The 11,729-nt window shown below is 48.5% G+C and overlaps 2 protein-coding genes across 5 annotated transcripts in view; both read right to left on the bottom strand.

Annotated features, from left to right (window-relative positions):
- TSPEAR (thrombospondin type laminin G domain and EAR repeats) overlaps positions 1-11,729 on the bottom strand; it is a 250,187-nt gene that overhangs the window by 53,973 nt on the left and 184,485 nt on the right. The window lies entirely within an intron of this gene.
- On the bottom strand, positions 8,058-8,951 carry LOC108539800 (keratin-associated protein 10-3-like). 4 transcript variants are annotated; one of them, XM_017888705.1, is made up of 3 exons: positions 8,631-8,951; positions 8,479-8,519; positions 8,058-8,355 (listed from the first exon to the last, which is right to left on the bottom strand). In XM_017888705.1, the coding sequence occupies exons 1-3, from the start codon at positions 8,949-8,951 to the stop codon at positions 8,058-8,060; spliced, it is 660 nt and encodes a 219-aa protein (XP_017744194.1). The 4 variants fall into 4 exon arrangements, with proteins under 4 accessions (XP_017744194.1, XP_017744192.1, XP_017744193.1 ...); XM_017888703.1 differs by having other exon boundaries at positions 8,058-8,157; positions 8,245-8,951; XM_017888704.1 differs by having other exon boundaries at positions 8,058-8,204; positions 8,343-8,951.

The following is an 11,729-nucleotide window of genomic DNA, read 5'->3' as shown; positions in this document are numbered from 1 at the left end:
AAAAAAAAAAAAAAAAAAAAAAAAAAAAAATAGCTGGGCGTGGTGGCAGGTGCCTGTAGTCCCAGCAACTTGGAAGGCTGAGGAGGAGAATGGTGTGAATGTGGGAGGTAGAGCATGCAGTGAGCCGAGATCGCACCACTGCACTCCAGCCTGGGCGACAGAGCAAGACTCTGTCTCAAAAAAAAAAAAAAAAAAAAAACTCTACAAAAAATATAAAAAATTGGCCCAGCTTGGAGGTACATCTGTAGTCCCAGCTACTCAAGAGGCTAAGGAGGAGGATCACTTGAGCCTGGGAGGTAGAGGCTGCAGTGAGCCAAGATTGCACCACTGCACTCTAACCTGGGCAACAGAAGGAGATCTGTTGAAAAGAAAAAAAAAAAAAAAAAAAAAAAAAAAAAAAAGAAAAGAAAAAACAAAAAGAAAAAAGGAACCTCCCAAACCAAGAATCTTTAGCAAGTTAATACAAAGCAAACTACACCTGGGCACACTGGGGCTGAAATCCAAAGACTGAGAAAAATTTAAAAACAGCCAGAGGAAAACAAGACGTATTACCTTCAAAGAAGCAACAATAACATTCACAGATGACTTCTCAGTAGAAATGATGGAAGGTAGAGGACAATGGAATAATATATTTACTGTCTGAAAGAAAAGAAGCACAAAGCTAGAATTCTATGCCTGGGAAGAAGATTCCCCCAAATGAGAACAGAATAAAGATGTCCTCTGGACACTGAAAGGATATGTCACCAGCAGGATCTGCACTACAGAAAATACTAATGAGAGCATTAGGCAGAACAAAAACAATCACAGATAAAAGCAAGAAGCTGATAAGGAAATGAAATGTAGCAAAAGAAGAACACATGGGGAAAATCTGAATGTTCACTGTATAAACTGTCTTATAAGTTGTAAAATATTTATAGAAATAAAATACATGGCAAGAACATAAAATTCAGGGGGGCTACATGGAGTTAAAGTGGCTTAAGCACACTGCACCATCTGAAAAATAATATAAGGTCTAATTTAGATTACACTTTAAAAAGTCATGGATTTGTGTTATAATCTCCACTATAATAATAGAGGAATATACAGCTCACTAGGAAGTAGATGCATGTACTCGGTTGAATGACGCCTCCCTAAAAGTCATCTCCACCCAGAACTGTACAATATGCCCTTATATGGAAATAAGGTATTTGCAGATGTAATTAGTTAAGTCGTATGGGATCATAGTGAACCTTAAATCCAATGTCCAGTGTCTTTACCAGAGAAAGGAGAAGGAAGTCCAGGCATACGCACAAAGGGAAGAAGATGATATGACAACAGAGGCGAAGATCGGAGTGAAGATAGAGGCCAAGGGACACCAAGGTTTGCTGGGTGCCACCAGAAGCTAGAAGGGGCAAGGACAGAGTCTCCCTTGGAGCTCAGAGAAAGATGGCCCTGCCCAACTGAGGAATGCTGTGTGCTTCGTTTCGGGTGCCTGGTCCTCAGAACTGTGAGAGAATAATTTTCCATTGTTTTCAGTCACTCCTTTGGTGTAATTAGCTATGGGAGCACTAGCAACCAATACAATGAAGGAATAAAACAAAACTTAAAACACTCAATCCAAAAGCAGTAAAGCAAGGAGATAAAAGGGAGTAGATTCCTTGCATAAGCAAAAACCAAAGTGAGATGGGAGGTTTAAGCTCAAAGGTATCAGCAAAGCCCCACATTCTTGCCAGTCCTGCACAGCAGATGTGTTGTTACTTTAGTCAACACAGCTGTATAGAGAGAGTCACTGGGGTTTAAGTTCGCATTGTCCTGATGATGCATGATATGGAGCATGTTTTTATGTGTTTATTTGCCATCCATATCTGTTCTTTAGTGAAGGGTCTATTTAAGTCATATATTATATGGCAAAATACTAAACACCATGGGAATCCAAAGATGTGATATTATGGCAATAGTAATAATAATAAGACCCAAAAAATCAGTGCCTGTTCGGAGTTAGGGTGGGGATGTGGAATGACTACAAAGGGGCAAGAGGGAAATTTATGTGATGATGAGCGGCATCTATGTATTGATGGTGTTGGTGGAGATACAACTGTCTATTTGTCAAGACACAGAATCCAACAAAAGGAAAAATCCCAAATATATCGTATTGATTAAATGAATCTAAGATTAAAAGCCATTCTATAAAGCAAACTATGGACCCAAAGACTTTCACCACAGAATGCTGTCAAATAATTGGGAGAGAAATAATGCTAGGCTTAAATTTCTCAGCTTGTTTTATTAGGCCATCATAATTTTCCAGACCTTAGGAAGTGGGACCTGAAGTACTGGCTTCTAGTGAGAGCAACTGAGGAATGCTGTGTGCTGCCCAGGGGGCCACATGGATGTTACCTGGGGGACATGATGGCCTGGCTGGGGAGGGGCTAGCCACAGGCCAGGAGAATGGCCAGGAAAGGAGGCTAATGAGGAAGCCACTGTCATGCAGAAGCTGGAGCAGACTGATCAGCAGGGGCTGGGCCCACAGGACATTATGCATTGATGAACATGAATCCATCAGGAAGATATACCAATTGTAAATATATACATATCTAATATCAGATCACCAAAGTATGTGAAACAAAAATGGACAGACATGAAGAAAGAAAGAGACAGTTCTGGTTCTACAATAAGAGTTAGAGACATCAATGAGTCATTCTCTGTAATTAAAAAAAGTGGAATTAAATTGACATTCAGTAAAGAAATAGAGGACTTGAAGAACCCCCTAAACAGGTCTAACATAGATGCAGAAGCATCCAACCCAACAACAGCAGACAACACACTTTTCTCAAGTTCACGTGGAGCAGTTGCCAAGTTAGACTGTACCTTAGGCCACAAAACTAGTCTTAATAATTTAAAATGATCAAACTCATACAAACTATCTTCTCTGATTATAATGGAAAGAAACTAGAAAATAACAGAAGAAAAACTGGAATTCACAAATATGTGTATATTAAATTACACACTGTCAAACAACCAATGAGTCAAAGGAAAAACTCAAAGAGAAGGTAGAAAATACTTTGAGATGAATAAAAAAGAAAACACAACAAACCAAAACGTATGCCACGCAGTGAAAGCAGTAGATAGAGGGAAATTGATAACTGAATGCTTACATTTTTAAAAAATAGAAAGATCCCAAATCATTAATCTAACTTGATACCTTAAGGAACCAGAAAAAGAAGAGCCAACTGAATCCAAATTTAGCAGAAGGTAGAAAATAAAGACTAGAACACAGAAAAATGGAATAGAAAGTAAAAAATCAATAGAATCAATAAACCCCAAAGTTGGTTATTTGAGAAGAGTAACGGATTTGACAAATCTTTATCTGTCTAGATCTTTATCTAGACAAATCTTTATCTAGATTAAAAGATGACAGATTCAAATAATTAAAATCATAAATGAAAATGGAAATATCACTACTGACCTTACATTAATAAAAAGGATTATAAGGAATACTATGAAAATTTGTACACCAACAAATTAGATAACCAATATGTAACGGAAAAATTCTTATAAACACACAAACCACCAACATGGCTACCTTTCCTTCATATGGCTCCAGGTCACTGTCTAGTGCCCCTTGTATCTCAGCCTGAATTAGCATTTCTTGTAAGGCAAGTCTACTGGCAATGAGCTCTTTCAGGTTTTATTTACCTTGAAATGAACCACTTTCTTTCTTTCTTTCTTTTTTGAGATGGAGTCTCGCTCTGTCACCCAGGCTGGAGTGCAGTGGCGAGATCTCTGCTCACTGTAAGCTCTGCCTCCTGGGTTCCCACCATTCTCCTGCCTCAGCCTCCGGAGTAGCTGGGACTACAGGCTCCTACCACCACGCCTGGGTAATTTTTTGTATTTTTAGTAGAGACAGGGTTTCACTATATTAGTTTTAGCCAGGATGGCCTTGATCTCCTGACCTCGTGATCCACCTGCCTCGGCCTCCCAAAGTGCTGGGATTTCAGGCATGAGTCACCACACCTGGCTCCTCTTTCATTTTTGAAGGATAATTTTGTCAGATGCTGATGTCTTTTTGGTTGTTGGTTTCCCCCGCCCCTGTACCCCAAGCCAGCACGTGAAATATGTCATCCCAGTGCCTCTGGCCTCCATGGTTTCTGATGAGAAATCTGCTGTTAGTCTTCTGTGCAGCTGCTTTCTAGATTCTGTTTTGACTTTTGAGAATTTGATTACACTGTGTTTTTGTGTGATTCTCTTTGAGTTTATTCTACTTGGGGTTCACTGAGTGGCCTGACTGTGTAGATTGACGTGTTTTCTCAATTTGGGAAGTTTTGGCCATTATTTCTTCAATTATTTTGTCTGCTCCCCCTGTCTCCCCTCCATCTGGAAATCCAGTTAAGTGTGTTGGTATGCTTGATAGTGTCCCACAGGTCTTCTAAGATTTGTTCATTTTTCTCCATTCTCACATCTACTCCCCTTTGTCTCATCTACTCCTCAGACTAGAGTATGTTAATTCATCTGTCTTTATGTTCACTGTTAAAATCTGCTATTGAAACCTATCATGAGTTATTTATTTCAGTTGTTGTACTTTTCAATTCCAGAATTTCTGTTTGGTTTCTTTTTAAAGTTCCTATGCCTTTATTGATATTGTCTATTTGGTGAGGCATCATTCTCCTGGTTTATCTTAATTCTTTGTCTGTGATTTTATTTAGTTTTTTGAACAGTTTAAGAGAGTTGATTGAAAGACTTTATTTAGTGAGTCCAATTCTGGTCTTCCTCAGGAAGATTTTCTATTAATTGTTTTCCCCCCACGAGTAGCTCATATTTCTTCCTGCTCTGTCTGGTGAAAACTGGACAGTGACTATTACAATGGGATATTTCTGGGTATCAGGTTCTCCCCCTCTGTGCAATTTGCTGTTGCTGATTGTTGTGGATTGTGGTTGTTTTTGCTTGTTTATGTCACCTTAAAAAAATAGTTTATTCGTCATGTGTGCTCACTGTTCTATTAGCTTAGTGCTGAGACAGTAATTTGACAGAGAGTTCCTTAAACCCCTGGAATCAAAAAAATGTTTTTCTCCAGGGCTTGTAGCTGGGCTCTGTACGTTGGTCCACACCCTCAGCACTCAGCTGGGGAGTTTGCAACTCTGCCTTCCCCTTCACTTCCTGCTTGCACCTTCACACTTCCTGCTTGCACCTTCACTTCCTGCTTGCTCAGAGCCTGAAGTTTAGCCAGAGGTGAGCACTGAGAGCTTCTCAGGTCTTTTCTGAGGCTGTGCCCCATCATGGGCATGTGTGGGGGCCTTCTGGACTCCCAAGAATAAGTGGGATCTCCCAACTCCCTTATTCCTCAAAGCATGCCATCTCCCAGCTTTTCCTCCCACGCTTTTCACGTGTGCCCAGTGTTTTCTGGCTGGTATCTTTGGCTCCAGGTGGCAGTGACTGTTTAACGAACAAAACAGTGAATGTTTTGTTCACTGCAAGGCAGTGACAAAGCTTGGTGTAGCTGCTCTCTGCCTTGAGTCTGAGTTGGTGAAATAAGGCAAGCCCTGTGTGTTAGTCCTTCAGGGAGCCACCAGACAGGTGGAAACGGACAACCTCACTGCCTTGCAAACAAGGTCCCCTCTGCTTCCCTGGCAGCAGCACCCCGCACCAGGAACTCCGGCTGCTGTCTTCCTGACTGTCACCCAGCTGGGGATGGGGGATGGGGCAAGGGGAAGTTAAAATCCACAAGGCTCTCCTGTTGGGCTCTGTTGCTTTTACTTGGTTATATGTTCCCTTGCCTGCTGCAAACCTTCACATATTTTCCGGAGTTCAGATAAAATTGAACTCCAACCCCCTCTGCTGGGGTGGGTGGGTGGACGGCAGGTGGGGACGAGAAGGTCTTGGGGAAGCGATGGTGGAGGAAGCCTAGGACAGTGTGGGACCACGTCCAAACCAGAGGGTGGGAGAACACGCGAACACATGTGCAGATGGAGCCAGACACAGTTTCAAACAGGATGAACAAATCCGAGAGTAGCTCCTAGAAATACAACTGCAGAGCCAGAGGACGCTGGCCAGGGTCAGCGCCTTTGTTTGTTTGGGTTTTGCCACTTTCTGATGTTCCCTGGAGGGACAGGCCCTCACAGTTCCCCGCTGCGCCATTTCCTCTGACATCGGTATTCGCGGGCACAATTAGGGACATCTTTGGAGGGCATTTCTCAGTATCTCTGTGAATTCGAAATCCATGAACACTCGGTGCTAGCAATGCCACTTCTAGGAATTTAGGCAAAGATGTACCTGAGTGTGGAAAGGTATCTGGTAGAAACACCCACAGAGGTGTTAGAAATAGAACCAGAGTTGTAAGGAAAACTAGCACTTGGACAAAGGATTTTTTAGCAAAGCAAAATTATCTTTGCACAGAGAGGTGCCTCTCGTATGGCCGGTTGCCACAACAGCACACAGAACAAAGGAGAGTGAAAGTTTTTATTTTTGACGCACATCCTGCTCCTGTGCCCTTTTTTAACTGGCTGGGGTCAGATCGTACAATCTAAGCTGAACCCGATTGGCTAAACGTTTAGGGGAAGGGGTCATCTGCGGTGAGCTAGAGAGTCAGTCTTTTCTCAAATAAGGAAAGGAATGTGAGCTGGTGCTGATACGGCCACTGGTGCTGTGGCATGCCTGGGCATGCAGGAAAGGCAGAAAGAAAGAAGAAGGAGGAAACAGGGAGGGGTACTGGGAATTAAACAATAAAAGATTGATCAGGCTGTTTGAAGAGAAACCTTGCCATATCTCACAAGAGGCGTCGTTTGTAATAATTAACAACTGGAGAGACGTTCAGGGCCATCCACCTGGCGTTGCAGACATCAAGTGTGGCGTGTCCACACTTTGGAACGCTGCACTCCTTGCTGAAGAAACCCATGGGAAAATATTTTTGTTAATCAACCTGGCAAAAAAAGAATAATGTGTGCCCCGGCATTGTGATCGTATAGCTGTTAAGAAGTAAAGCCTCAGGGCCTCTTGCAGGCAACGTGGTGACCGTCACCTCGCCAGCGTCCCTTGCCTGCAGTTGCATTTCTAGGAGTCTGTTCTCAGATTGGCTCCATCCTGTTTGAAACTACATCTGGCTACATCTGGACCTGTGTGTCCGTGTGTTTCTCTCGCCCTCTGGTCTGCATGTGTCCTCACGCTGTCCCGGGCTTCATCTGCCACTGGGGCCTTCCTGTTCCCACCAGCCCTCCGCCCACCCAGCCCAGCACAGGGAGCTCTGGAGGCCGCGTCTCTGTTCTCTGCTCTGCATCCCAGCTACAAGCCTGGCGCAGGAACAGAGGGCGTCCCTGAGCGTCTGTGAGTGTGTGCAGGAGGCCAGGATGCCCAAGCTGTCCCTGAGTGGAACTCCCTGAGCACAGGGACAGCTGGAGCCCAAGTCTGCCCCCATGTCCCACCTCCCAGCACAACTGGAGCCTGCCAGCCCCTGGGACAGCCCCAACCCTTGCCGTGGGAAGGAGCTGCTTCTACCCATGGTGAGTGGGGCGTTGGCCCGAGCCATGTAGTGTCCGTGGGACTCAGTGAGCAAAGCTTTTGGGCCCCACAGGACCTGGGAGGGGAGCCGGACAGCAGAACATGCCACAAGGTGGACAAGAGCTTCCAGGTGTCACACAAGAGTCCCCCACGGTCCCCCAGCTGGAGATGTAAAGAGATCCACGGGGCCCAGCTCCCCAGAGCCAGGCCAGGCCCCACTCTGCCCCATCCCGCCCTGGGTGCGGAGAGTCAGCACAGAGTCAATTGGGGCTGTAGAGGCTTTATTGGTGCTCAGAGGCAGAAGGTGACACTCCTGGGTGCGAGACCCGGGTCAGGAGGGCCCGTACCCGACCAGCAGAGGGTCGTGGTCTGCAGCCAGGAGGCGCCATGAGGAGCAGCCAGGGCTCGCCCACCCTGGGGGAGGTCTGGGAGGAGCCAGTGACCATCTCAGACCCCACCCCTGGGCTGGGTGGCTGTGGGTGGGGCTGCTCCTTCTCTGTGGTTGGGCTGTGTTGGGGCTGGGTGGTGTGGGAGGTCCAAGGACTGGCAGGGAGGTGGGGCCTGAGCCCGGCTGGCCCTGGGGAACATGGCCATCAGCAGCTGGACTTCTGGCCTGAGGAGAGACTGCAGCAGGCCGGGCGGGAGCACACGGGGCGGCAGAGGAGGGACACGCAGGAGGCCGGGCGGCAGCAGCTGGGCTGGCAGGAGGAGGTGGGGGCACAGCAGGAGGGGACCGGCACCCAGCAGGCGGGCCTACACACGGGGCGGCAGAGAAGGGACACGGAGGAGGAGGGTCTGCAGCAGGAGGAGGTGCAGCAAGTCGGCTGGCAGCTAGACTGCTGGCAGCATGAAGAGGAAGACTCAGAGCAGGTGGGCACACAGCAGGTGGGCCTGCACACAGGGCGGCAGAGGAGAGACACGGAGGAGGAGGGTCTGCAGCAGGAGGAGGTGCAGCAAGCTGGCTGGCAGCTAGACTGCTGGCAGCACAGAGAGGAAGCCCCAGAGCAGATGGGCATGCAGAAGACAGGCTTGCAGCAGACAGGCACACAGCAGGTCTGCTGGCACGGAGAGGAGGTGCAGCAAGCCGGCTGGCAGCTAGACTGCTGGCAGCATGAAGAGGAATCCCCAGAGCAGGTGGGCACACAGCAGATGGACTTGCAGCACACAGGCTTGCAGCAGATGGGCACACAGCAGGCCTGCTGGCAGGGGGAGGAGGTGCAGCAAGCCGGCTGGCAGCTCGACTGCTGGCAGCATGAGGACGTGCAGGAGCTGGTGCAGCCTGATTGGCAGGGGCTGGGCTTACAGGCTGCCTGGCAGCAGGGGCTGGACACACAGCTCACTGGGGTGCAGACCAGGGTCAGGCAGGGAGCCGGGGTGCAGCAGCTGGGGGCACAGCAGGGGGGCTCGCAGCAGCTCTCTGGGCAGTCGTCCACCTGCCAGGAGTCGGTGCAGGTGCTGGAGCAGATGGACATGGTGGACGCGGCCATGCTGGGGTGGGAGGAGGTGAGCTGGGGGAGGTGTGAGTGAGTGAGTGTGTGAGTGAGTGAGTGTCTGAGCCTGTCGGCTGCTGGGGCTTTTATATGCCCAGAGCCTGTTTTTCCCAGCAGGAGACTCAGCAACGCCTTCCCCTTCCGTGTTTGTGTTTGGAGCTGGAAGGACCCTCATTATTTCTGCTTCCCTTGCCATGACTTGTCCTCACTCTGCTCCTAACACTCGGCTGGTCCTGGACCAGGCTGATGCCCCTGGCTGAGCCTGTCCCCGGGAACACCAGGAGGGAGGGTGCGGCCTCTCTGGGGCTGACCTGGTCACTTCCACCTGGCAGGTCCCATGACTGTGCCCGGCGTGGGGCCCAGGGGATGCTCAGCCTCTGTCTGCAGGGACCTCACGGGGTGGGCTGGTGTGGCTGCAATTGGAAGAGCTAGGACGAGGTGCCTGTGTTTGGGAAAAGGCGCTTGAGGACAGTGCTTCCTGGCGGGCTCTGGGATCCTCTGAGATCCTGATGTCTGCCAAGGGCAGGAGGGCAGGGAGGACCTCCCCTCCCCTGAGAAGGAAACGGAACATTCTGGCAAGGCCTCTGCAGTCAGCTCATTAGGAGGCCAAGGCTTGGGGACTGGCCTTTGGGTCTGGACCGCTGTCCCCTGTAGCCCTGGTCAGGTGTCCTAAGAGGGGCAGGTGCAGATTAGGCCCTGGAGGTGGGGAGGGGCCTCTGCCTTGGGGAGGTGGATGTGGAATGAGGGTCACGTGGACAGTGAAGGACACTTGGGGTGGGCAAAGCCAGCCTGTGCTTGGGAGGTCATCGGGCGGGACGGGCCCTGACCCCGGGGCAGGGACCGTCACAGGCAAGCTCCTCTCTCTCAGGGCTTGAGCCCCGCACAGCCTGAAGCTGGTTCTCACCAGGAACCACCAACATCTCCCAATGTCCTTCCAGCCTCTTTCAGCTGGGGATGAGGCTATGGCAGCCTGGGATGGGCTTTCATGGTGGCCCAGAAAGGCTCACTGGTAGCTCTCCTGTCATAGCGTAGCAGGAGGTGAGCAGGCCCCTGGTCACCAGAACCTTTCTCTGTTGTCCTGCAGGGCCAGTCAAAGCAGCCAGCCAGAAATAGAAATGAGGTGTGTTATTCACGGGTGACACAAGTGTCCACCTAAAGATCTGAGTCACTGCCATTGTGACTGTCACTGGCCATGTGCACTGGCTGGATGTGGGATAAACTCACAGCCCCCACAGCCCCTCCCTGCACACCTGCCTTGCCATTGTGATGGAAATTCCATCTGAACCTGGGGCCTCCAGCACGTGCCAGTCACTCCGCCCTCCATGGCTGTTGTCAAACAAGCCCCTCCGACCTCTCAGGGGTGACATCTGTGAAGACTCAGCTCCTGACAAGAGCCTTTCGTCTGAAGGTGCAGGGCAGTCGGCACTGGGAGGCAGGGCGAGAGCCAAAGGGAAGCTGAGGCAGCTGCGTTCCCTAATGGAGTATGAAGGGGTGGGTCCCACAGACCTGGAACCCCAAGTTCTAGCATGTGACTGTAGTGACAGCTTCAGCGATCTTAGAAAATGACCCCCTGGTAGCACTGATGATGAAGCTGGCGAGGTCAGAGAGCATTTGACAAGCACGTGTCTATGCCAGGCAGTATTCCAAGCACTTGGCATCTATTAACTCACTTAATTTTGGCGTTAACTCCTCGTCGAAGTTACTATGGACAGACATGGAAGCCTCAGCAGAGAGGTTGAGCAATCTGCTCAAAGTCACACAGAAAAAAGTGACAGAACCAGGACTGGAAGCCAGCTGGTCTGTACATAGGATCTATATTCTCAACCAGTGCGTCTCTGATTCTAAAAAAAAAAAATGTTGAAGATGAAAGACAGCAAGTCTTCAATACCAAATTGAATACCAAACAGCTAGATTAAAAATTCACATCAGAAGCAGAAGAACAAAACTAATCTAATACCCCAGAGAAGCAATTCAATTTTGAGTCCAAACGTGAGTTCTTCCAAACACCGAGGTAAAGGATAAAACCCACAAATATAATGAGAGAAAAGATAACAAACAGAGAGTATATTCAGCTGAGACCAAACATGAAAATTCAATTGCTAGGGAGAAAAAAACAAATTGGATCAAAGTAATAATCAAAGAAATAATTGAGAATCAGGTATTCTGGGCTGAATGGACAGAGAAGTGTATATTTGGAGTAGAAGAACTTAATGAATTTCAAGAAAATCAGGCCTTCAGAGCCCACCCTAGACATGCATTGACAAGTTTTTCAACGTAGAAGACCTAAGAACAGGCCTCTCACGGGCAGGATGAGTAATATACGATCTGGAAATGAACTGCATCAGGCTGACCTCAGACCCCTGTCCCACTAACCAGGGTATGGCAATATCCTCAGAGCTTCCAGGGGAATCTTTGGTGGACTAAGGCTCTACTTTTCCTTTTTTCAAATTATTACATCTTTCTCAAATAAAGATGGCCGGGCACGGTGTCTCAAGCCCGTAATCCCAGCACTTTGGGAGGCCGAGATGGGTGAATCACAAGGTCAGGAGATCGAGACCATCCTGGCTAACCCGGTGAAACCCCATCTCTACTAAAAAATACAAAAAACTAGCTGGGTGAGGTGGCGGGCGCCTGTAGTCCCAGCTACTCGGGAGGCTGAGGCAGGAGAATGGCGTGAACCTGGGAGGCAGAGCTTGCAGTGAGCTGAGACACGGCCACTGCACTCCAGCCTGGGCGACAGAGCGAGACTCCGTCTCAAAAAATAAAAAATTAAAA

This window comes from Rhinopithecus bieti, unplaced genomic scaffold, assembly GCF_001698545.2.
Source record: "Rhinopithecus bieti isolate Rb0 unplaced genomic scaffold, ASM169854v2 scaffold_18153, whole genome shotgun sequence".
Taxonomy (NCBI): Eukaryota; Metazoa; Chordata; class Mammalia; order Primates; family Cercopithecidae; genus Rhinopithecus; species Rhinopithecus bieti.
The sequence above is the reverse complement of the archived record's forward strand: the minus strand, read 5'-3'. Positions and strand labels throughout refer to the sequence as shown.